Genomic DNA, 25916 nt, shown 5'->3' with positions numbered 1-25916 from the left:
TTTTCCTTATTTCATCTACTATTATCTTGCTTGTCTTTCAGTATGCCCTTTCAATCTGAAGATTCATGGGTATCTCAGCTTTGGCATATTTTCTGCAGTAACTTCTATTCTTGCATTTTCCCTAGGTTTTCATTCTGGAATTCCTATTGGTTAGAGCTTGAACTGGGATTAGACCTCTAGGAGTTTTATGTTTTCTAGTTTTTTCTTTCTCCTTTTTTCTAATGTCATATTTTGACCAATTTTGAAGTGTGACAAGCTTATTATTAACTTCCAAGTGCTCTTTCATGTTCTCTAATTGTGCTTTATTTGTAGCATCTCATTGTGATTTCATGTATTAATTTTCTAGACTACCTCTGAGAATACTAACTAGAGGCTTAAAAAGCTATTTTTCTCTTCCCCAAATTGTTTCTTGTGTAGTCAGCCTTTATTTTTGCTTCTTCCAGTTTTCGAATTGCTTGTAGCTGATTTTCTTCATGTGTCCAGTGATTTAGGGATACTCTTTTATGTTAAAAAGAAGAAGAGGAAATTAGCTGATTTTCCTGTGTGTTTCCTTTATTATTTTATACAGAGCTGTTTTCCTGCTAGTTAATTGTCCAGAAAATAGAAGAGGCTGAGAGGAAGTTCAGTTTGTTTTTTTTTTTTTTTTTTTTTTTTTTTTTTTTTTTTTTTTTGAGATGGAGTTTCGCTTTGCTGCCCAGGCTGGAATGCAGTGGTACAATCTCAGCTCACTGCAACCTCCACCTGCTGGGTTCAAGTGATTCTTCTGCCTCAGCCTCCTGAGTAACTGGGATTACAGGTGCCCACCACCACGCCTGGCTAATTTTTGTATTTTTAGTTGAGATGAGGTTTTGCCAGTTTGGCCAGGCTGGTCTTGAACTCTTGACCTCAGGCGATCCACCTGCCTCAGCCTCCCAAAGTGCTGGGATTGCAGGCATGAGCCACCAAGCCTGGCATGACAGGAAGTTCTAATCAGTCAAGTAGAGAGTGCTAAACAGAAAGGCTTCCCTTTATGAAAAAGTGGCAGGGACCCAAGAAAGAGGGCTTTAACTGGGGTGTCAACACCAGCATCAGTTTATGAGCATTTAGTTAAAAACTATTGTCTACTAATTGTCCTCCTCCCATTCTCTTAGGTGTTCTGGCTTTGTTCACTTGAAAATTATTTATTACTCTTTTTAATTGTGTATTGCGAGAGAGAGAGACCAAAGAGTGTGTGTTCAGGCTGCCATCTTGAACCAGAGCTTCATTCTATCTTTTCTCAAGCATTTTCTGCTCTTTCTAAATGCGCATCTTCCATTGTATTTAGATTGACACTTCACTGTCTCATGGATATACCAGGCTAAAATCCACCTTCATGCCCTCAATTATTATGTTTCCTTTTCAGAAATTTCATTCTTCTCTTCCCTCTCTTCTTCCACTTAAAGCTAGCAAAATTCTTACCAACTTTCAAAACTTGAGTACGCTTCCTTTGTGAATCTCATCTAACTCAGCTTTCATTGACCTCCTACTTATCTTACTGTTATCCTGCTCAATGCCTGTCATTCACATTTCAGTTCTTAATTATACAGTCTAGTATTACTCACTCTTTTTAGATGTTTATTATTATTTTGGTAACTACCTTAAACTCTTTGGGAACAAGTGTTTATTTTTCTGTAGACTTCAAAACACACAGCACAGTGTGATTATATAGTAGGTATATTTGTAATTGATTAACTTCTCTACTGTTGTAGAAGAGGAGGTAGATAACTAACTGCTTATATTTCTTTTTTCTGGAAACATTAGGAAGCCTGTCTTTGAATTGGAAGCTGAATAGTGAAGCTCCATTTCAGGCAGAAAAAAAAAATTGCTAATTATTCTACATTAAGCAAAAACTTAAGTTTTATAGCATAAACATTGTCTGCTGAAAGCAATGACAATAGATACATCCAGAAGAGTTGAAGCAGGTAGGACAAGAGTGGTTTGGGGAAAAGCAAAAGCAAAATGTGACTAAAAATAGACTTTATAGTCTAGCATTTCCACAGTGAGTGAGTTCTCCTAACGTTGCTAACAGTGTCAGCTTCAACTAAAGGTTTAAAGGTAAAACAAGAGCAAAAGAATTGTAAATAGTATGCTTCTAGTATTCATATCACCAAATATATCTGCTTCGCCACCTCTTTGGGCACTTGGTAGGTTTGTATTTGTATTTCCTTGATCTCATGAAGTTAGGGGTAGTCATGTAACTTGCTTTGGCCAAAGAAATTAGAGTGAGATTGATATCACTTCCAGGTGGAAGCTTTAAAAGCCAGTGTGGGATTTGTCTTGTCTCTGTTTTCTGCTTCAGGGATCGTGGAAACATGTGATTCTCCATAATTCTGAATTCCTGAAAGCCTATAACTCACTCATTGTGAGTGAATAACAAAGCTTTGTAGTTTAAGCCACTGAGATTTTGGGGGTTTTATTTCAGTATAATTTAGTCCAGGGCAACCTGCAACTTGCAGGCAAGCTGCCTGTTTTTATACAGTTTTGTTGGAACACAGGCACATGTATTTGTTTATGTATTATCTATGGCTACTTCCATGCTACCACCCAGGTAAGTAGTTGAAACAGAGATTGTATGGGCTGCAAGCCTAAAATATTTACTTTTACCATTTAAGAAAGTTTGCTGACCTCTAACCTGATCTGTGCTGACTATGATAGACCTAGAGGTCTCTGGTAAAAACCTTTAGATGGCTACTTTTTATTTTGTACATAACATAAAAGATGTTTATAGTAGCCAGTGTCTAAGATGGCTCTAGTGATCCCTGCCTCTTGATACTCACAGTCTTGTGCAGTCTCTTCTTACACTGAGTAGAGCTGACTTGTATAACCAATATGGAAACAACGGAGTATTGCTTCTTTGCCCAGGTCATCAAAGACATTATGGCTTCTATCTCCCTCTCTCCAAGATCACTTACTTTGAGGGAAGCCAGCTACTATGTTGTGAAGCCCACATGGTGAGAAACTGAGGCCTCCTGCCAACAGTCATTTGAGTCAAGCCTTCAGATGACTGGTGCCTTGGCCAAAATCCTGACTGCAACCTCATGAAGAACTCTGACGACAAATTGCCCAGTAAAGCTGCTCCCGAATTCCTGATCCACAATTAATATGAGATAATAAATGTTTGGTATTTTAAGCTGCAAAATTTTAGGGCAATTTGTTACAAACAGATAACATGCAGTGTTCAAACGAAAAGTGTACTGGTACTGTGTATGCTTATATATGTATATATTTGCACATAGGCTTATATATATACTAACATGTCTTATTACTGGACAAAGAATTAATGGACGTCCATAATTACAGTATACTTACATGATTTTAGATAAGTGGAATTACCTTACCTGTGGAAAAAATTGTTATACATGTATATATCTTTCCCATTCCTTTCCAACACCTAATCTTTGTGGAATAGAGAATGGAATGTGTTCTGGGAAGGGACGAAAAAAATTCTAAAACATTTAAACTTTCCTTGATATGTTAATTGCTCAAATTTGCCTTCTTTGTATGTGGGAATAGGGTAAGAAGAGTGGCACGAACTCTATAATATTTTAACATTTTCTTTCTAAGGATGACGATGGATTTCTAACAAAAGTGTCAGAAGGTCGCTTTTTCAATTTATCTACTATAACCTTCCTAGACACGTTAAATGGAATAGTAAGAGCATTTTGAATAGTGGGAGTGACATCTGGAATCTAGAAAAATATTTGAAATGAAATTAGGAAGTAGTCAAGAAGCAAAAGTCAGTGAGAGCCCGGGGTTAAGGAAAACTAAATAGAAGTGTGTTGATAACAAATTGAGACTAACAGGCAAAGATAATGGGTAAAAAATATTCCTTATTAAATGGTACCAGCAGATTTGTTTGGACAGCAATCTGTATAGCTTTAACCCAAAGTGTAAACAAAAGGTGTCTAATTAGTATTTTCTGATAATGCTGGTGGGCATAAAGCATGAGAAGTGGAAAAGAAAAAAAGAAAGGCAGGCGAGAGAAAAAAAGGAACAGGGGAAAGAAGTAGTTAAAAAATAAAGAAAATACATGGTGGGATAGATGTACTCACTTGAAAATGCCTCTGGTTCTTAACCCTGTCCCAAGCTCCAGGACAATGGCTGCTACTTGGCCAAATCTCATTTTTCTTTTTTCTTTTTCTTTCTTTTTTTTATTTTGAGACGGAGTTTTGCTCTTGTTGCCCAGGCTGGGGGGCAATGGCGCGATCTCGGCTCACTGCAACCTCCGCCTCCTGGGTTCAAGAGATTCTCCTGCCTCAGGCCCCCGAGTAGCTGGGATTATAGGAGTCCACCATCACACCTGGCTAATTTTGTATTTTTAAAAGAGGCAGGGTTTCACCATGTTGTCCAGGCCGGTCTGGAACGCCTGACCTCAGGTGATCCACCCGCCTTGGTCTCCCGAAGTGCTGGGATTACAGGCTAGAGACACTGCATCCAGCTCAAATCTCATTTTTCAAGCCTACAACTTGTTTTAGGCCTTCAATAAATATTCAATGATCAGCCTGCAAATAAGCACTGACCTCTATAGTTTGGGCTAACATGAAATAAGGGTGAGACTAAAGAAGAAACTACCAAGCTATCCCCTGATCCTCCTAAAAAGGGTAAGGATAGCTCTCAAAACATAGTTTCTCTTCTTAATACCCTTTTGGTTTCATAACCATGCAGCTCTGCTGTAGATGCGAGGTCTGTATGTGCTAGAGTACGTGCTGTGAAAATCCCCATTGGATTATGAAATTTTATTAACACATAATATCATAATTATCTTAGATGATAAACCTGTAGATTTGAAATCTGGAGACAAGATCCTTGGTGTGGCTGCTTTCAGGATCAAACTGTAGAGCAATAGAACTTGTTCTCAAGGCCTGTAGAGTCTAACCATAAACTTGTTCTGCTGTAGACGTTTATCATGCTTATTGAACTGTTAATCATAAATATGGCCAAAATTCAAGGCCCATGTCTGACAAATTTCATAGCACTAATGAAGGGACAAGATGTTTGAGAACCCTGAGAAGTCTAATAAGCTTGAGCATGTTGAGAAAACTAGATTTCTGTAAAAGAAGAGCATGTGTGTACAGACAATGTATGTTTTAAAGGTAAAAGAAAAGGCTGGCTCTTTTTAGAAAAGTGAAGGCCAATTGTTAAATACTTTATTGTTTATCTTATTGTCATTTATTTAGGCTACACAAGCACAGGTTTGAGAAATCATTTCCTAACTTGCTATAAATGTCAGAGACTGGGATTATCCGAGGTTGTCCTTCTTTAAAGATTGGAAGTTAACACAGGAGCCCTCCCAAGCTGGCCTGCATTGCGTTTCTTCAGAAAGGAGGCTCGCACAGAATCTCTATAAGGTGTTATTTCATTAAAATGTAACCTTTGCAGTGATATCTGCATTTCAGCCAGGGAAATTTCAATGTATCTAGTGGTATAATTTAAAACTCCAAAAGGGAAGTTAAGCAGGTATTTTTAGCCAAGGTGCCACCATCAAATCATCACTCCACAAATCCTGTTGTGTTTGAAGCAGCCTAACCCTAAGTAAGCCATTTCTAACACAATGAAATGCATTTCTCCACAGTTAAAGAAGCTAAATCTTAAGTGAATGCTCTCTGACTTTTATCTGAATTTCATTGAGAAACGTTTGGTCACAGCTTTTAAAAATTTTAATTCCTTTGACTACCTTCTTATTTTATAGCCCTTTCAAGTTACAGAGAAAATTGAGCTAGCAGTGTTTTCTTCCTCCAGGGGACATTGCTGCTATTTCTTGGCTCATCTCATTAAGACCTAGCACAGTCCCATAACACAGTTTCATAGGATGTGCTCAGCTGTGACCAGGTGTCTCCGATTCTGTTTCACAGTAGCTGAAACTAAAAACTTCATTTTTTCCTCAACATCTGCTCCATACTGTTTTTTTCAGGATTATTATAGTAGTGAAAAAATTCTTCAGTGGTGTATTAGATAAAACAACAAAAGCACAAGGGACAAATGAAAAACATAGATAAGTTGGACTTTATTAAAATTAAAGACTTCTGTGCTGCGAAGGATATCACCAAGAAAGTGGAAGGACAGCCCACAGAATAGGGGAGCGTATTTGTAAAGTATATATTTGACAGGGAACTTGTATCTAGAATAAAAAACTTCTACACTTTAATAATTTAAAAAACAATTTTTTACATTAAAAATGGGTAAAAGGCCGAGCTTGGTGGCTCACACCTGTAATCCTAACACTTTGGGAGGCCGAGGTGGGTGGATCACTTGAGGTCAGGAGTCTGAGACGAGCCTGGCCAACATGGTGAAACTCCGTCTCTACTAAAAATACAAAAATCATCCGGGCATGGTGGCGGGGGCCTGTGGGCCCAGCTACTCGGGGCTGAGGCAGAAGAACTGCTTGAACCCAGGAAGCGGAGGTTGCAGTGAGCTGAGATAATGCCACTGCACTTCAGCCTGGGCAACATAGCGAGACTCTGTCTCAAAAAATAAATAAATAAACAAGTAGATAAATTAAAATGGGCAAAAGTTCTGAATAGACATTTCTCCAAAGAAGATATTAGAACGGCCAATAAGCACATGAAAAGATGCTCAACATCATTAATCGTTAGGGAAAGGAAAATCAAAACCACCATGACATACATCATACCCACTAGGATGGTTATACTAAAAAAGACATAATAACAAGAATGTGGAGAAATTGGAATACACTGCTGGAGGAAATGTAAAATGATGCAACGGACTTGGAAAACATCTGGCAGTTTCCCACATGGTTAAAGATAGAGTTAACATATATCCCAGTAATTCCACTCTTAAGTATATGCCCAAGAGAATTAAAACCATACGTCTATACAAAAGCTTTTAAGTAAATGTTCATAGCAGCATTATTTATAACAGCCAAAAGGCAGAGACAACTCAAATGTCCATCAACTGATGAATGAATATAGAATTTCATACAATACATATTATTCCACAATAAAAAGGAATTAAGTACTGATACACGCTACAACATGGATGAACCTTGAAAACATTATGCTAAGTGAAGAAGCCAGTCACAAAAGACCATATATTAAATGATTTCATTTATATGAAATTTCAGAAACGGCAAATCTATAGACAGAACATAAACTAGAAAGAAGAGAAGTGACTGCTAATAGGTACAGGGTTTCTTTTTGGGGTAATGTAATGGCTGCACAACACTGAATATATTAAAAACCATTGGATTGTACACTTCAAGTAGATAAATATGGTATGTGAATTATATTTCAATAAAGCTGTTATTTTAAAAATTCTTCCATGAAGTTGATCATGGATACAAGTCAAGGCCAGGTCAAGAACATATAGGCCGGCTGGGAACGGTGGCTCATGCCTGTAATCCCAACACTTTGGGAGGTTGAGGCAGGCGGATCACCTGAAGATCATACTGGCTTGTATGTCTCATGTTTTTTTTTTTTTTTTTTTTTTTTTTTTTTCCGACGGAGTCTGGCTCTGTTGCCCAGGCTGGAGTGCAATGGTGCGATCTCGGCTCACTGCAATCTCCGCCTCCCGGGTTCAAGCGATTCTCCTGCCTCAGCCTCTCGAGTAGCTGGGACTGCAGGCGCCTGCCACCAAGCCAGGCTGATTTTAGTATTTTCAGTAGAGACGAGGTTTCACCATGTTGGCCAGGCTGGTCTCGAACTCCTGACCTTAGGTGATCCGCCTGCCTCGGTCTCCCAAAGTGCTGGGATTACAGGCGTGAGCCACCATGCTCGGCTTACTTTTAAAAATCTTTCTTTTTTAAACCAACGCTCTAAACTACGTGACATTTTCTGTTTTATCTCTGTGAGCTTTCCATGGTTACATGATTTTGAAAACAAATCAGCAAAGCACTAGCAAAATGCAAGCTGTATCTTCCGAGATTAGAAGTTATTTGGAAATCTCAGGACTCTCATCCTTTGGTTCTGGACAATTTATATTGAAGGGTGGGTACCAGTTATTCTTTTGGCTCATGGCTGAAATAATGTTATTACAGCTGATCTGTTTTGACTTCACGAAGTGAAAAGTAGTAATTGGGGTCCCAATGGACTTCTAAAATCTCAGAGTAGCCAATGAATATAAAAGCATTGCTTATGTGGAGTATTGACCTTTGCTAAGTACTTAACATAACTGTGTTTTAAAGAGCACATTAGAGCTTTGAAAAATGGACTCAACGCTTTTTGGTGCCAAGGACGTGCGATTCGGCGGCAAACGTTTCGATGAAGACAGTGAACCACCTAAAGGGCAGGCTGTAGGTCTGAGGTCTTGGGGGATTCTAACAGAAAGTGTGTTCTGACAGCAGTGGGTAAAAATCCACGAGTCAGACTGGGCTGCTCCTCTCCTAAGCCACAGCAGCAACGTCTGAACAGCGTCTTTGACCTTGTTCGAAGCTTGAGGACCGCCCTCCCTGCCTGCGCACGTGGCGGGGTGGGGACAGAGGCAATTAGCACTAACATGAGACATCTGCTCCCGCACGCCGTTTAAATTCCAGGTGTCGAATTGAGTTCTAGATTTGTTGCCGCAGGATACCGCGGGGCCGACCCCCAGGACTAACTAATTATAAGAATCGAAATAAGAATCTTCCAATCTCCAACACACACTTTCCTTTTCCTTCTTTGCTCCGCCCCTACCCTCGCCCACTCTCCGCCGACTTCCGCAGTTTTGGCCCGCCCAGGTTGCTAGTTCGGCTCTGTCCCGCGCCCAGCCTGACTCTGAGAGGCTGACGAGACTCGGGAAGTGCGACTCCATCCGGGTGTTTTGTTGAGGATGGTTGAGGACGTGCTTTTATGACGACATCGGGGCGGGGCGAAGAGCCAACTCAGGAGACTGGGACTTCCTGAAGAAGGGGGGGCGGAAGGAGTGGCGGGGAGCCCCCTTTCCACGCCCCTTGGATACTCCATACTGGAGGAGAGAGGAGTCTCAACTCTCAAACTCCCCTTTTGAGGGGCGATTACTGAAATGGAGAGGTTAAATTCAAAGACTCCACTTTTAAAAGACCTGTCCCTATTCCGTACTCTTGATCTGTTTTCCGCTTTTTCGGTAACCTTGAAAACTTTCCCACCTCTAATCCTTTCTCCCCCTTTGATTCTGCGCAAATGGTGGGGTCCCGCAGGGCGCGCAGTCGCAGTCACACCGGGGCGGTGCCGGTGAGAGGCGGGTGACGCAGCGGCCGTCGCTGCCATTTTAAGTTGTTTGTTCTCGCTTCTTTTCTCAAACGCGACTCTGCCCCGGACCCGGGAGGCGCCCGAGGCCTTCGCCGCTTCTGCAGCCACCGGCGGGGGGGGGAACGAGGCAGTACCGCCGCGGACGCTCACCAACCGCTTCGGCTTTTCCCCCCTCCGGGTCTCCTCGACCTTTCCTGAGAGCCGGAATCCGACTGTAGGGGGAAAAAAGACTCAAGAGCAGATGCTTGAACTGAAATAACTTTATTTTGGGGGGTTACTTTGCTGACCGTTAGCGCAGGGCTTCCTTTCCCTTTCCCCTCCGCCGCCAGTACCAATCCAACTCCCCATCTTTCTCTTTGTTTTTCCTCTTTTTCTTTTTCTCTCCCTGTTGCTGCTGTCTCCGCGTCCTTCTCCTCCGTTGCCGCCCAGGGCGCCGAGCCAGACTATGGGTCCCAGGTGGGGGCTGAGCGGCGGCAGCAGCGCGGGCGGTCCAGTCACGGTGCGCACTGCAGCGGGGATGGAGGGGCTCAGTTGGCTGGTGGTTTTCTCTTGACATGGCTCCTGCCCGTGCTACCAGCAGCGCCCCCGCCGCCGCCGCCTCTTCCGCCGCCGCCACCGCTCCGCCCGCAGGCTGCGGCTAGAGGGCCCAAACCCCGCCCTAGAGTCGTCCGTGAGTCCCGGGCTCCGCGGGGACAGGGAGGGGATTTCCCCGTCACCCACCCCGCCCTAGCTGCCTCAATTCCACCCCCTGCCCCTCGGGAAACAAACTGACGACCCCACCCTAAACAATTCAAACTCTGGAAACATGGTCTGTTCAACGTGAGAGAGCTAATCCGGGAACTTAATTTTTTGGGGGGAGGGTGGGTGGGCTTACTTTAGAAGTAATATTAACACAATTATTTTCTTTTTTTTCCCCCACTGAACCTTCCCATTTACCCTCTCCCGCCTACTCCACCCGGGCGGGAATTGTTTCCACGATGAAATGAGTGAAAACCTGAGTGATCCTGTGTCTCCCGTGGTGCGAGTGAGTCGCTGCCGCTGAAGGCAAGGGGTGGGGGTGGGACCTGGGGGGGTGGAAGGCAGGTGGTCTCCGGGCACCGCCTGGGATTTGGGAGAAGAACCCGCCACCTTTGCCTCGGCAATGCTCACAAGAAGATAAATCGCACTCCCCACCATCTTGAACGGGGGCAGATCCACAGGGAAGTCTCCCTTGGGGAATGTAGGACTAGTTGCAGGCTGGGGGTGTTGGGAACCCGGGCATTAATCAGGTCTAACCACAGAGCCGGAATAATTAATACCGTATTATATACCCCTTTTCCTTCTGCCGTCATGATTCTCCTTGGCAGCAGCGTTAGCAGCCGCCTGAGGGTGAAAATGTGGGTGATGGGGAAGTTGGTAATGACTCCGCTGTTTTTTCTCATGGCTCCTTTGGGCCACAGCTGCCCGCCCCCGGTATACACTGTAGTTGATTGCAGGGAAACCCTGTACCTCTCCCTTTCCTTCTCTACCGATTTTGCACTTTTCTCTATGCTCACCACCAAGTGTAATCAATAACAAGCACTGACAATACATAGCAATAGTGAAATCTGAAATAACTAAGAATTAGGTACTACAGCCATGGAGCTGGCTGGGTAAAATCTAATTGGATATTTCAGTTTCATTCACCTACCCTGTTTTGGTGTTTTGTTTTGGTTTTTGTTTTGGTTTTGGTGAGTTTTTTTTTTTTTTTTTCTTTTGGAAAGCAAGGATCACACTTCCCCCTCCCTGTTCCTTTTCTTAATCCCTTTTCTAAAAAGGGGGGAAAATCCGGATGGATTTTAGGGATTGGTCTGGTGTCAGCTGTGTTTTATTGCACACCTAAATCCTGATTATAGGCTTTTCATTTCTCCGCAAAGCCTTTATTTTGGCAGTTAAGCCAAATGTGTTTTCCAGAAAGTTAGTTATTTTCTCCTCTTTCTTTCCTTTCTTTCCTCCCTTTTTCCCGTCTGACCCCAAACGTTATTGTCCAAACATGACTGGACAGCAGCTTTTGTTTCTTGACCCTGTAATATGACAGTCTGCTAATACTGACAGAAGGTGCAGTTTTTGGGTTATAGTCGTGATTTTCGCTAATCAATCATATTAGCAGGAAAAAAAATGACTTGTTTCTGTTGTACTTGAGTCTTAAGAAAAAGTGCCCATAGTTTAGTGACAATTTCCAAAGGCTTTAGTACCACCTGTATTTCAAAATGGGAGACCCAAACTCCCGGAAGAAACAAGCTCTGAACAGACTACGTGCTCAGCTTAGAAAGAAAAAAGAATCTCTAGCTGACCAGTTTGACTTCAAGATGTATATTGCCTTTGTATTCAAGGAGAAGGTAATTTAAAGTTCTTAATGGTGAATTAGCACGAGTGATTTTTGTAAGTGTATATTATTTGTTACTCTTAAATTATTATGAATGTTAGGTTAAAGAGTGGTTGAAAAAAAGTCTGCTTTGTATGCTCTGTTTTTTTCACCCTTAGGGGTGATTCTGTGAATTGAGCAGTTGCAGCATGCGAAAAGACCCTTGAGCGTTCTTTGGTTTGGAAATAAATTTGAGTCTGAAGCTTAGTAGTAGTATACACTGAGTTGACATGGGGTGGGCAAGATTACAAAATTTTATGTGGAGTTAACATGGGAAACCTTATGATGGAATTTAAAGATTATCTAATGTAGAGTATAAATAAGATGGTTGAAAGTGTGAAATTGTAATCAGACTGTTTATATGCTAAAGTTATCCTGTTTCTTAAACTGCGTAATGTAGGTAACCTTTTCTCTTACATTTAATGAAGTAGAATACACCTTTTAGGAGCAATTAAATACTGAAATGGTTAATTTGTGTTTAGAAGTGTGATTTTCTTTTTTACTTAGAGTTCATTTTGCCTTGTATAGAAGTACAGTTTTTAAAAATTCAAAATGACCTAGAGGAAGTTTCATTTTTAGGGGCGGTGGAGGTCTTAATCAGAATTAGTTCCGCAGTTAAATAGCAAACAGTAAGTTGTGAGTAGTCAAGGATGGGATGATAAAAGCAGTATTTTTTGCAACTTAAAATGAACATTTTCTTAAATTATCAGCAAGGCTTATTTGACCAAAGATGAGGTTATGAATGTAAGGAAGTGCTACTTGGATTTTGGTGCTTAAATTGTTAGCTAATTTCAGATCAGAAATACAATCTTAGTGTGGTATCTATTAAGTATCTGGAAGTTTTCCAGGTTTCCCCCCACTGTTTAACTCTTACTATTTTTGTTGCTGAGACAGGCCTCACTGTATTGCCCAGGCTAGTCTTGAACTCCTGGGCTAAAGTGATCCTCCTGTCATGGCATTTTAAAGTGCTGGGATTACAGGCAGGAGCTGCCACGCACAGCCCCAACTCTTAACTCCTAAAAGGTTATTTGTATTTAAGAACATTCTTAGCTGCTGAAATATAGCATTGTAAAGTGATTTTTAAGTAATTTTTGAAGTGACTGTCCCAAGATTGGGTGGTATCAAGGACTTACATCTCCGCTTTTGTTTTGTTGACAAGCTGACTCAAAATTGATGAGATTGGATTTTAGTTGAAGATGATATAATGTATGCTCTTTAAATAAATCCAAGATAATAAGTAGTGAGACCATATCTTTGTATTTAATCTATATATTTCCCCAAATTGCACCATCTTAATTCTTTAACACCAACGATAATCTGGTTTTATTCTGTGAATGGACAGTGTCCATGCAGTTGCCCTGAATAATTCATGATATATACTTAATAGTACAGAATTTTAAAAAGTAGTTTTGTGATGCGTACTTGGTCTTGAGTAGTATTAAAAGAGAACTTGGTGTGCTTCTTGTTAGTCTTTCAAATATTGATGGTTTTGGCTGGGTGCAGTGGCTCACGGCTGTAATCCCAGCACTTTGGGAGGCTGAGGCAGGCGGATCACTTGAGGTCAGGAGTTCAAGGCCAGCTTGGCCAAATGGTGAAACCCTGTCTCTACTGAAAATACAAAAATTAGCCAGGTGTGGTGGCGCAGGCCTGTAATCCCAGCTACTCGAGAGGCTGAGGCAGGAGACGCCCTCGAACCCAGGAGGCAGAGGTTGCAGTGAGCCAAGATGGTGCCACTGCCCTCTAGCCTGGGCAACACAGCGAGACTCCATCTCAAAAAAAAAAAGAAAAACCAGAAATATTGATGGTTTTGATAATGTAATATTGAGAAAGTAATGGAAATTGGCCCATATAAGGAATAAAACTATTCATTTGTCTGAATAGCGTTGTTTTAAAACTGGTGAGATTTTTAATTTTAAGAAGTATTGTCCAAAATAGTGCTATGGATACCATTATGCTATAAAACTCAAGCATTAAACATTCTAATGATAGTTTGTACATGTATGGTTGGAGGGGGAGGTAGGGGAAGAACAGAAGGAATTACCTATCTGAAAATGTGTTTTCAGTATATAAGTTACTGCAGACAGTTAAGAATTTTGTGGAGTTAGTTACATGACATTGTAATATGAACTGAGTGTTAAAAGGCTGTGCTCCCTGTGGGTTAATACACCATTGTCTTTTCTTTTAGAAGAAAAAGTCAGCACTTTTTGAAGTGTCTGAGGTTATACCAGTCATGACAAATAATTATGAAGAAAATATCCTGAAAGGTGTGCGAGATTCCAGCTATTCCTTGGAAAGTTCCCTAGAGCTTTTACAGAAGGATGTGGTACAGCTCCATGCTCCTCGATATCAGTCTATGAGAAGGGTAAGTTCTGCCTTAAGTCTTGACTTGATAAAGTTTCTGTGGATTAACCTTGCATTTCCCCGCCCCCCGAACCCCCCTTAAAGTGGATAGTTATGATAGTGACCAGTCTCTTCAGGTAAATTTGTCTTTGTGCCATGTTGATAACTGGGATCATGACTTTAAAGCATTGTGTTTATAGGATTAGAAAAACACGTTTTTTACGCCAGACCATTCTTATGTGGATGAAGTATATAAAGGGATTTAATCTGTGTTAGGTGTTGATGATCTCGGACTTTTTTTTTTTTTTTTTTTTTTGAGACAAAGTCTTGCTCTTTCGCTGAGGCTAGAGTGCAGTGGCGTGATCTTGGCTCACTGCAACCTCTGCCCTCGTGCATTCAAATGATTCTCCTGCCTTAGCCTCCCGAGTAGCTGGGACTACGGTTGTGCGCCACCATGCCCGGCTAATTTTTTGTGTTTTTAGTAGAGATGGGGTTTTGCCATGTTGGCTAGGCTGGTCTGGAACTCCTGACCTCAAGTGATCCTCCTGCCTTGGCCTCCCAAAGTGCTGAGATTACAGGTGTGAGCCACTGCACCCTGCCAGTAGCCAACTGTTTTTAATAATTTAAGTGTTATGCAGAAAGTTTAAAAATTTTTGAAGTAGGTTTGTTTTTGAAAACTTGACCTTGAGTAAAACATGGAAAACTTTGTTGTATTAGGCTCATAATATTGTGTATTATTATTGTGGATAAATGTCTTATGTCTCCGTTTATTGTATTTCCTTTTTTGGGGGGAATATGAATATAAGGAAGTGCTTCCAGCTTTGTAAACTTCTGCAACATGTTAAAAGTTAATCTGGGCATACCTGAACCAAGAGATCCCCACAGTTACTTGGGGAGAATGCTGGAGATAACCAGATACTGGTCTGGAAGAAATTATGGACCTTCAAAAATTAATATGCTGGCTACAATAATGAAGCAGAAGTCAGGAATGGAGAAAAGTAGTTTTCTATCAAAAATAGCATGTCAGCTATAATAGGATAGTGATTCATATTAGGAGTTCTAAGACATCTTTTTAAATAGATTGATTTTTAAAGGAGGAAATAAAGGTTCAGGGTCTGACAGTACAACAGATATCAGAGATTTTGTTGGAGTTTTCACCATGCACTGATAAGACTAGGTCTCGGTGTTAGGAGCATTGGACTGAGTGTATGTGACTCTCTGTAAGATAAAAATTAAAATTAGAGCCAGGCACAGTGACTTACGCCTGTAATCCCAGCACTTCGGGAGGCTGAGGTGGGTGGATCACCTGAGGTCAGGAGTTCGAGACCAGCCTGGCTGACGTGGTGAAACCCCGTCTCTATTAAAAATACAAAAAATATTAGCAGGGCATGGTGGCACACACTTGTAATCCCAGCCATTCGGGAGGCTAAGTCACGAGAATCGCTTGAACCTGGTAGGCGGAATTTGCAGTAAGCGGAGATTGCACCATTGCATTCCAGCGTGGGCCACAGAGAGGGACTCTGTCTCCAAAAATAAAAAATTACATCATGAGCTATTCAGATTATAAACTATTATGTTTACTTCCTAAGATATAAAATGATATATGGTAGGTCTTTTGTACTTATAAAATGTTTTTATAGGGGAACCCTATAATTTGTGACATGGCTTGATGTAGCTGTTTCTTTAAAAGCAAACCTTTTTTTTTTTTTTAAATCATTTTATAGGATGTAATTGGCTGTACTCAGGAGATGGATTTCATTCTTTGGCCTCGGAATGATATTGAAAAAATCGTCTGTCTCCTGTTTTCGAGGTGGAAAGAATCTGATGAGCCTTTTAGGCCTGTTCAGGTATTTTGGTGTAAAGTGTGATGAGTATTTCAATATGTGAAAACTACTAGAATATAATAGGGTCTAACTTGAGAAATTCTTTGGGAAAATGGTTTCTGATAGTTTTATTTCACGAGTCTCCCCTATTTAGAATATTGTGATGCAAGAGAAGAAAGCGTTTGGATTATAGAATCTCTTGACAGTGTGGTGGTTCCACCTGCCCAGTGTGGCTTTGAAATTATGACTAGAGAAAATCTTTTAAAGTGGACATTTACTGATTTATAGAGGGGCCCACAGATGAGCTTCTGAGATCTGTAACTCTTGAAGCCTTCACCACACATCCTTCTAAAACCGTATATTTAACTGCTGCTTCCCAAAGGAATGTGATCTGAAATGGGTGAAGAAATCATTTTGTAGAAGTTGATTTGTATATAAAATTATAGAAGAAAGAAGTAAATTTAGTAGTCATTCTTAACCTTAAAATCTTGCTGACTTTTGACTGTTTGTCATGGTATACTAGACATTGCTTAAGTGAATCCCCCCTCTAGTGTTAAGGGCATTTACTCATGTTGAACCTAGTTTTATTTACAGTATATTTGTATGCATAGAAGATGGAGGTCCACCAAAGTGTTAATTATGCTTAGTTATAGGTCAGGTATAGCTAACTTTCCTTTTTTATTATATATATTTACATTTGTGTTTCCTTTATAATTTATGGCATATATTGCCACGATTTTCTTAAGTATACTTTTATAATCAGAAAAAGAAATGATATTAAGGACTCATTTTAAGTACACTAAATCAAATATTAGAAGGCTTCTTTATTTTAAGCTAATTGTGAGGATTATTTGTCATTTAAAACTTTTGCTTCTACTTACTACCCTGAAGTATCTTTGTGGTGCTTATGTTTTTCACAGACTGTATAAATTGATATACTCTCCCGCCCCATGGTAATGTTGCTACACATAAGCTCTAATAATTATCATTTTTAACGTTTTAAGATTAATTCAACTAAGTTTTAAATATAATCCATTGGTTACATACATAAGAAAGTACTGTATACAGATTCCCCTGACTTATAATGGTTCGACTTAAGATTTTTTCAACTTTACCATGATGTGAAAGCCATATGAATTCATTGTGCTCCTCGATTTATGATGGGACTACATCCAGGTGAAGTCATTGTAAATTGGAATTGTTGTAAGTTCAAAAGTCACTTTTTGATTTAAAATACGTGTAACTTACACTGGGTTTATCAGGATGTAACATCACAAGTTGTGGAGCATCTGTATTTCGGTCATTTAATGGATGATATCTGACTGAAGGGAGAAAATGAATATAAAAGGCATGAAAACAGGAATAGAAAAGGCATGTTTAAAGTTCTCAGCGCAGGGCTGATAACTCTAGCTGCTCTCTGGAGGTGGTGTTAGGATTTTGTTGTTTTTTAGTTAAGGATTTCCCATTGGAAAAATGTAGGTCTGCTTATTACAGTATGTTTTGAAATTTCTAATACCCTGCCTTTCCCACTGGGACCTTATTTGAAATAGTTGAGTTAACTTTAGTCTTGTGTCAAGTAGTACTCTTTGAAGTCATGGCTGATGTTTATTGAGAGTTGACTGTACTAGTTTCAGCTTTTTTTTTTTTTTTTTTTTTTTTTGAGACAGAGTCTCACTCTGTTGCCAGATTGGAGTGCAGTAGCGTGATCTTGGCTCACTGCAACCTCCTCCTCCTTGCAACCTCTGCCTCCGCCTCCCTGGTTCAAATGATTCTCCTGCCTTAGCCTCCCGAGTAGCTGGGTCTACAGGGACATGCCACCACGCCCAGCTAATTTTTGTATTTTTAGTAGAGACGGGTTTTCACCATGTTGGCCGGGATGGTCTCGATCTCTTGACCTCGTGATTCACCCGCCTCGGCCTCCCAAAGTGCTGGGATTACAGGTATGAGCCACCATGCCCGTCCTTTTTTTTGAGACAGGGTCTTGCTCTGTCGCCCAAGCTGGAGTGTGGTGGCGTGATCTTGGCTCACTGCAACCTCTGCCTCCCAGTTTGAGCCGTTCTTGTGCCTCAGCCTCTTGAGTAGCTGGGATTATAGGCACATGCTATGACACCCAGCTAATTTTTGTATTTTTTTTGTAGAGATGGAGTTTTGCTATGTTGGCCAGGGTGGTGTCCTTGACCTCAAGTGATCTGCCTGGCTTGGCCTCCCAAAGTGGTGGGATTACGGGTATGAGCCACCACACTCGGCCTTAGACTTTCTCTTACTTTATATATATTTAATCTCAGTCCTTAAAATAACTGGGTAGATAGGAGGAAACTGAGACAGAAATTAGGTAAATAAGGCCCAAGGCAGTTAAATAGGATAAAAGCCTGGACTGACTGTGCTTTTAACTCACTACCCTGTACTGTGAAAATTTACCTATATTAATTATAGAATCTTAAAATTCTGGACTGAGTGTAAGCAGTATGATGTAGGTAATGACTTTAGAATTCAACTGCAGTAAGTAGGTTAATATTGTAAGAACTAATTTGCTTTTCTGAAGTAATTTAAAATGTATGAATATCCTATATGAGGGGCCTTAAATATAACTCACTCAGTTCTTTCTCAAAGAAAATGAGAAAAGGAATGGTAAATGTTAACTTGTAGGCCTCTTTTTTTTTGTTTGTTTTTTGACTCTTAAAGCACTTTACTTATTTTTAAAATTTAATTAATTTTTTGTAGAGATGGGGGTCTCACTTTGTTGCCCAGGCTGGTCTTGAACTCCTAGGTTCAAGTGATCCTCTTGCCTCAGCCTCCCAAAGTGCTGAGATTACAGGTGTGAGTCACCGTGCCTGGCCTTTTGAAGCACTGTAAAACCTGAATATATGGGTAGTGAGGATATAATCGGAACTAGAATAAGGATTGTTTTTAAATACTGAGTTCTTCAGTGTACTGTGAAGTGCTGGGAGGTACTACTAAAATGTATCTCTTCTTTTCTCTTCATTATTAATGCTACTGCCAAGGTTAGCTCCTCCCCTGACTGTTAGAACATTTCATTACTTCTGTGGGAATTACTTCTTTCATGCTGCTTATGAGAAGTTGTGTGTGTGTGTTTGTGTGTGTGCCTGTGTACCATTTCTTTTCAGATAAGTGGATATTCAATATGATAGAATTGAAATGCTAAAGAATTATAAGGAAGGCCTTTTTCAGTCTCACTCAAACCTTTTTTCAGTGTGATTACTGGTTCTTGCACCCACCCTGGTTGCTTACCATATTGCAGCTTTGTTACTTGAATAGTATTTCAGTTTTTAACACATTTGTTTTTGTGTTGGTTCTGTTTCCTAGTATGGCTGTTTTGTTTTGTTTTGAGATGGTGAGATGGGGTATTACTCTGTCACCCAGGCTGGAGTGCAGTGGCATAGTCATGGCTCACTGCAGCCTTGACCTCCCAGGCCCAAGTGATCCTCCCACCTCAACCTCATGAGTAGCTGGGACCACAGGTGTGCACCACCATGCCCAACTAATTATTTTTGTAGAGATAGGATCTCACTGTGTTGCCCGGGCTGGTCTCAAACTCCTGGCCTCTAGTGATCCTCCCGCTTTGGACTCCCAAAGTGCTGGGATTATAGGTCTGAGCCACCATGCCCAGTCAGCATTTATCAGATTACTTACCATCACTACTTTGTCCTGGGGAAATCCTCTTAATCTTTAAAGGCGCAATCCAAAATCATAATGTTCCCGTGTTACTTACTGTTACTTATTTTTTTTCTCCTATAGTGGTTTGATGATAAGAACCCAATTTGGGCCGGGCTCGGTTGCTCACGCCTGTAATCCCAACACTTTGGGAGGCTAAGCCAGATGGATCACCTGAGGTCGGGAGTTTGAGACCATCCTGACCAACATAAAGAAGTCCTATCTCTACTAAAAACAGAAAATTAGCTGGGCGTGGTGGTGCATGCCTGTATTGCAGCTACTTGGGAGGCTGAGGCAGAAGAATCGCTTGAACCCAGGAGGCGGAGGTTGCAGTGAGCCGAGATCGTGCCATTGCACTCCAGCCTGGGCAACAAGAGTGAAATTCCGTCTCAAAAAAAACCACAAAATATTGGAGTTTTACAGATAACCACATCTTATTCTGGGAAAGGATTTGAAGCAAGTTGGGTTTTATATTTGGCTGTACTTGTCCTCTTCAGCAGTATAATAAGCCCCTTAGGGCTGAAGTAACCTTATTCCTATTGTTTAGTAGCTAATAGCATGCTTTTGATATGCTTATGATCATACTAATAATTTAATATTTGAATTGTATGGAAGTACAATTCAGTATCATTTTACATACGGTATATTGTGATGCTATATCATATTTTATGTTACGGTTTATAAGAAAAGCTCCTAGGTATAAAATGCTACATAGCAGGAACTTGGTTTTTCAATGTTATTATTTCCTACTGTTTTTGACATAACGGCAATAAAATTTGTTTGAACCAAAATGGACTAACAATTATTTGTACAACTCAGTATTATCTAAATATCATATTGTTAAATCTAGGTTTCTTGAATGTTCAATCTAGGTTTCTTGAATTCTCCATCAAGCCTGGTCATGTCATGTAGCATTTGGTGTCTCACCATGCCCAACAGATATTTTATGGGAGGATGGAGTTGATCTTCCTCATGTTAAAAGATTGAAGGGAGTGTTCTGACTTAATTGATAAGTCTTTCATAACTTCACAAATTTTTGACAATGACCCAAGGCTAACTGTGGGAAAAATTCACATAAAAACATAGCCTATCTGTGAGGAGCAAAACTATATTTCAGTTGTGGGCTTTACATTTCATTTAACCCTCTTAACTGTCCTGTGAAATGGGTTACAGCCTTATTTTATAGATGAGGAAGCTGAAGTTTAGATAAGGGATTTGCATACGGTCACGTAACTAGTGAGTTGTGCAGCTAGGGTTAGAATAAACAGATTTATTTTATTTTTTTCTTAGAAACAGCAATTAACAATGTGACTCCTAATCAAAAGAAAAGAGATGTCCTTGGGGCTTAAAGTACTATGGTGGGAGTCTTGGACTGAGTAGGTTTGAAAATAGAATTTTATGATCGTGGAGTACTAGGATTTAGTCATTTTGATGCAGAGCATTTCCTGATCAACTGCTGTTGTGGAGTGTACTGTCCAATAGAATTCTCTACAATTAAGGAAATGTTCTGTATCTCAAGAGATTGTTCTTAATGGTGGCCAGTAGTCATGTGACCGTTGAGCATTTGAAATGTGGCTAGTGCTACTGAAGAATGGAATTGTAAATTGCTTTTAATCTAAATTTTGCCTGTGATATTATTGGCTGTGGGTTTGCCAAAATTTGTTTTTTTAAAGAGGAAAAGATAACGGACTGTTGGCTGCTTTATTGGACAGCACAGCTAGCATATAGATGCAGATAGGTAGTATAACTTGTTTGTAGTTTAATATAAATGTTGTATTTTGTAATTAGGCCAAATTTGAGTTTCATCATGGTGACTATGAAAAACAGTTTCTGCATGTACTGAGCCGCAAGGACAAGACTGGAATCGTTGTCAACAATCCTAACCAGTCAGTGTTTCTCTTCATTGACAGACAGCACTTGCAGGTAAGCAGCTTTTTTGAAAACCACTTACAGGCTCATTCAAAAAGCTTATTGGTTAGTAAACGTTTTATATACAAGTTACTTAATTGTTTTGTCCCCCAAACACTGCATTATTTTTGAAGTTATTTAAAAAGCAAAAAATAGGCTGGGCATGGTGGCTCATGCCTGTAATCCCAGCACTTTGGAAAGCCGAGGCGGGCATATTGCTTGAGCTCAGGAATTCCAGACCAGCCTGGGCAACATGACGAAACCCCATCTCTACAGAAAATATAAAAACTAGCCAGGCATGGTGGCGTGTGCCTGTAGTCCCAGCTACTGGGGAGGCTGAAGGGGGAGGATTGCTTGAGCTTAGGAGGCTACAGTGAGATCTTGTCACTGCACTCCAGCTTGAATGACAGAACGAGACCCTGTCTCAAAAAATAAAATGAATTTTTAAAAAAGTATTTCCCAGGCCTCACCGTAGAACAATGGTTCCCAAATTTTGCCGCATGTTACAGCAACCTGGCAAGCCTTTTTTTTTTTTTTTTTTAAACAAAAGGGAAAAAACCCACCTCCTTCGAAGCTTTTAAAAGTCATGATTCTAGTGAACAGTAGTGAGAACCATTGCCCTAAAGCATGTCTACCAGATGTGTGGGCAATGGATGAACATCACTTGAGAACTTGTTAAAAATATAGACTCTCAGGCTCTACTAATCAGAGTCTGCACTTTAAACAGAACCCTCAGGTGATTTGAAACACACTTTGTTTCCAGAAGCACTGACCTGGACTTTTTTTTTTTTTTCTTGAGAGGGAGTCTCTGTCGCCCAGGCTGGAGTGCCGTGGCGCGATCTCAGTTCGCTGCAAGCTCCACCTTCCAGGTTCACGCCATTCTCCTGCCTCAGCCTCCCGAGTAGCTGGGACTACAGGTGCCCGCCACCATGCCCAGCTAATTTTTTTTTTTTTTTTTTTTTTTTGTATTTTAGTAGAGACAGGGTTTCACCATGTTAGCCAGGATGGTCTCAATCTCCTGACCTCATGATCTGCCTGCCTTGGCCTACCAAAGTGCTGGGATTACAGGCGTGAGCCACCGCGCCCGGCTGACTTTTTAAATCTAAAAGGATGAGGGACATATATTTAAAAGATCCACATTTATTTCAAATAAGCGCTTCATTTGGGCACAGTGTCTCACACTTGTAATCCTAGCATTTTGGGAAGCCGATGGGGGGAGGATTGCTTGAGTCCAAGACCAGCCTGGGCAACAGAGTGAGACCTCATCTCTACAAAAAATCAAAGAAATTAGCCGGACATTGTGGCGTGTTCCTGTGGTCCTAGCTACTGTGGAGGCTGAGGCAGGGGAGAATCACTTGAGCCCAGGAGTTTAGAGTTGCAGTGAGCCATGGCACTAACACACTGCTGCCTGAGTAATGCAGCGAGACCCCATCTCAAAAAAAAAAAGCAAAAACAAAAAAAAAAAACACCGCCAACAACAAATAACCACTTCCCATTTAAGCAGCAATCCAAGTATTGCAATGTAGTTTTTAGATGCAGCCGCTTGCTGGCTGTATGATCTTGGACAGGTAACTGCTGTGAGCATGTTGCTTCTGTGAAACTGAACAAATGATAATCCTAAGGTTGTTAATTTTAACGTAAGGTTGTTACATTTAAAATTAACTAATACAAGTAAAGTATATGTACATATGTATAGGTTTATTTACATTTGTAGGCTACTTCAGACATCTTCAAAGTCAGAGTCCTTATTTTGCCTTTTAGAGGTGCTAGATAGTGAAGAAAAGATGAACTTTGTAATTAAGTTGGATGTTCAAATGGTAACTACTTTTTAAAAATAAGGGTTTTGATTTAACTGGTAATACTTTGGCTTTTTTCTAGTCCCTTACCCCAGGATATGCTTAAATCTTTCTTTTCTTTATTTTTTGAGACAAGGTCTCACTCTGTCACCACGCTGGAGTACACTGGCATATGGCTCACCACAGCCTTGACCTCCTGGGCGCATGTTATCCACCTCAGCTTCCCGAGTGGCTGGACTACAGGCGTGTGCCACCACATCCAGCTAATTTTTATATTTTTTGTAGAGATGGGTTTTCATCATGTTGCCCAGAATGGTCTTGAACTCTTGGGCTCAAGCAATCCTCCTGACTCAGCCTCCCAAAGTGCTGGGATTACAGGTCTGAGCCACCACACCCAGCCTTTAATTTTTACCTATTCCTTCATCCTCTCACTAGCTTCTATTCTTACCACATCTGCTTTATCTTCCTCTATATAAAAATGACTTCAAACTTCTCAAATCTGTCCCCATGAAATGCCTTTAGCTTTAATTTCTTCTAGCAAGTAGTCTCTGGTTTACTTTCCCTAACTTTTTATCTTCTAATTCTGCATAAATTTTTCCTTTATCTTATATGGCAAGATTTTGTCTGTCTAGAATATGGATAGGGACTACAATTTGTCCCTTACTCTGTATGTTAAGATGTTTAATAAATTGTGGGAAATGGACTTCATGTGACAGTTACGCTAAAGTCTTATTTTTAAAAAATATTAAAATGTTTTCCCCTTCCAGACTCCAAAAAACAAAGCTACAATCTTCAAGTTATGCAGCATCTGCCTCTACCTGCCACAGGAACAGCTCACCCACTGGGCAGTTGGCACCATAGAGGATCACCTCCGTCCTTATATGCCAGAGTAGAGTACTGACCAGCAAAATGGAGAAGATCAGAGAATGCAGCAGCAGTTTTTTTTCTTGTTTTCTTACCACTTTATTCTTTCAGAGTTTAAAGAAAATGGACTCATGCACAGAACACTATGCATTTTGAAACTTGTTCATCCTGGATTTTTTTAAATCATTTTTATCTCAGAACTTAAACAAAAATTAGATGTCGTGCACGGACTGTGTGAAAGAAGATGCTTTGCATATTTGCTGCACTGCATCAGTATCTTACTAAAAATGTGAAATGAAAGGACTATTGTACACTGAAATGCTTAAATGTATCTGAAAGCACAAGGTGATACTCATTTTTATGGTCTTCCCATTTGTGCTGGTTTTTGCCTCTTTGACATCTGTCATCAGTATTTAGAGGGTGAGAAGTGAATGTAACAGGTATAAATTAACATTTTTAAAAACAATAACTTTGCTATAATCACAGTTGTTCCAGAGCACTGTCAGATACATTCTAATGACCAGAACTGGTTTAAAAAAAGAAAATACAACCATGGGAAAGAAATCTTAAATGAAAAACGCATCTCATTGTAGGCATTTTTGCCTCATATTTTACTGGGCCATGTTTGTTTCCTGGTACTCATGTATTTTTTTTTTCCAGATCTCTTTCCCCAAGTTGCTATTGTAAGAGTATTCTGCTGCGTGTGGATGCAGTTATACACATTAAAGCAGATCTGGAGTCTGAAGTAGCTATAAAGCAGCTATAAAACAGAAATACATGCATAGCTGCAGAAACCATGATAGGTAGAGGACTTTTCTTTTGGTTTTGTTTTGTTTTGTTTTGTTTTTGGTTTTACAGAGAAGAGATTTTTATTACAAAGAAAAAAAATTCCAGTGAATTGTGCAGAAATGCTGGTTTCTACACCATCCTAAAGAAAAACTTTACAAGGGTGTTTTGGAGTAGAAAAAAGGTTATAAAGTTGCAATCTTAAATTGTAAAATTAACCATTGAGTGTCAAAGTTCTAAAAGCAGAACTCATTTTGTGCAATGAACATAAGGAAAGACTACTGTATAGGTTTTTTTTTTTTTTTCTCCTTTTAAATGAAGAAAAGCTTTGCTTAAGGGTTGCATACTTTTATTGGAGTAAATCTGAATGATCCTACTCCTTTGGAGTAAAACTAGTGCTTACCAGTTTCCAATTGTATTTAGCTTCTGGTTGGAATTTGAAAAAAAAAAAGAAAAAAAAGAAAAAAAGAAAACCTAAATAAAATAGGTGAAAGTTCCCTGACTATTCAGGTGAATACACAAAGTTTGAAGTGTTAACTTTTTCTTTCCATTTCACTGATGTTACTGGTCACCTTAGGGAATTATTTCATTTCATAGTCTGTGGCTAAATAGTAAATTCAGAAGAAAAATACCTGGCAATTGAGTGTGTAACTTCAACAAGAACAGGAATCAAGAACATAACTGTCAGCTTTCAACAGTTAGCAACCTGGCCTTATGCCTTGCTTCATGGGAAAGGGCCATTCTTAAATTTCAGAATGCTTTCATGTGTCCTCTTATTTAAAAATTAGAATCTATTTGAAATAACATTTTGAATGTTTTGTATAACCAGGTACTCTTCTAAGCTCTTGTCTTAACCTCTCAACCTTTGGTGGAAATAGATGCAGAGGTTAAGTAACTTGCTCAAGCTCAGATCATAAGTAGTGATTTAAAACCAGGCTGTCTGGCTCTTAAGGCCTATGCTCTTAATTTACCATGTTGAATTAATTTGCCATATTGAATTATGCTTATGTTCACCAAGTTAGGCATTTTGGCAGCCATTGTTTACGTTTTTATTTTGGAATAATTTAGAAAAGTTGCCAGAGTAATATGAAAGCTGTTGTGTAATCTTTACCCTCATTTTTATTATTTTGCCACATTTTTTAAATTTTCTCTGTACACTTACACC

General features: G+C 40.0%; 1 protein-coding gene across 2 annotated transcripts; it reads left to right on the top strand.

The window, feature by feature from the left end:
• The first annotated feature begins 8835 nt into the window (after nt 1-8835).
• On the top strand, nt 8836-25274 carry C6H6orf62 (chromosome 6 C6orf62 homolog). Of its 2 annotated transcripts, none has more exons than XM_009450597.5 (5): nt 8836-11536; nt 13748-13924; nt 15627-15749; nt 21186-21320; nt 23869-25274. In XM_009450597.5, the coding sequence occupies exons 1-5, from the start codon at nt 11408-11410 to the stop codon at nt 23992-23994; spliced, it is 690 nt and encodes a 229-aa protein (XP_009448872.1). In that variant the 5' UTR covers nt 8836-11407; the 3' UTR covers nt 23995-25274. The 2 variants fall into 2 exon arrangements, with proteins under 2 accessions (XP_009448872.1, XP_009448873.1); XM_009450598.5 differs by having other exon boundaries at nt 8854-10203.
• The last annotated feature ends 642 nt before the right edge of the window (nt 25275-25916 follow it).

This window comes from Pan troglodytes, chromosome 5 (genome assembly GCF_028858775.2).
Source record: "Pan troglodytes isolate AG18354 chromosome 5, NHGRI_mPanTro3-v2.0_pri, whole genome shotgun sequence".
Taxonomy (NCBI): domain Eukaryota; kingdom Metazoa; phylum Chordata; class Mammalia; order Primates; family Hominidae; genus Pan; species Pan troglodytes.
This window is presented reverse-complemented; position numbering and strand designations above follow the sequence as displayed.

Coding starts and splice junctions, on each gene's coding strand:
- C6H6orf62 (XM_009450597.5), top strand. CDS start 11,408: ATGGGAGACCCAAACTCCCGGAAGAAACAAGCTCTGAACAGACTACGT. Junction 15,750..21,185: donor AGCCTTTTAGGCCTGTTCAG/GTATTTTGGTGT, acceptor TTTTGTAATTAG/GCCAAATTTGAGTTTCATCA. Junction 21,321..23,868: donor TTGACAGACAGCACTTGCAG/GTAAGCAGCTTT, acceptor TTCCCCTTCCAG/ACTCCAAAAAACAAAGCTAC.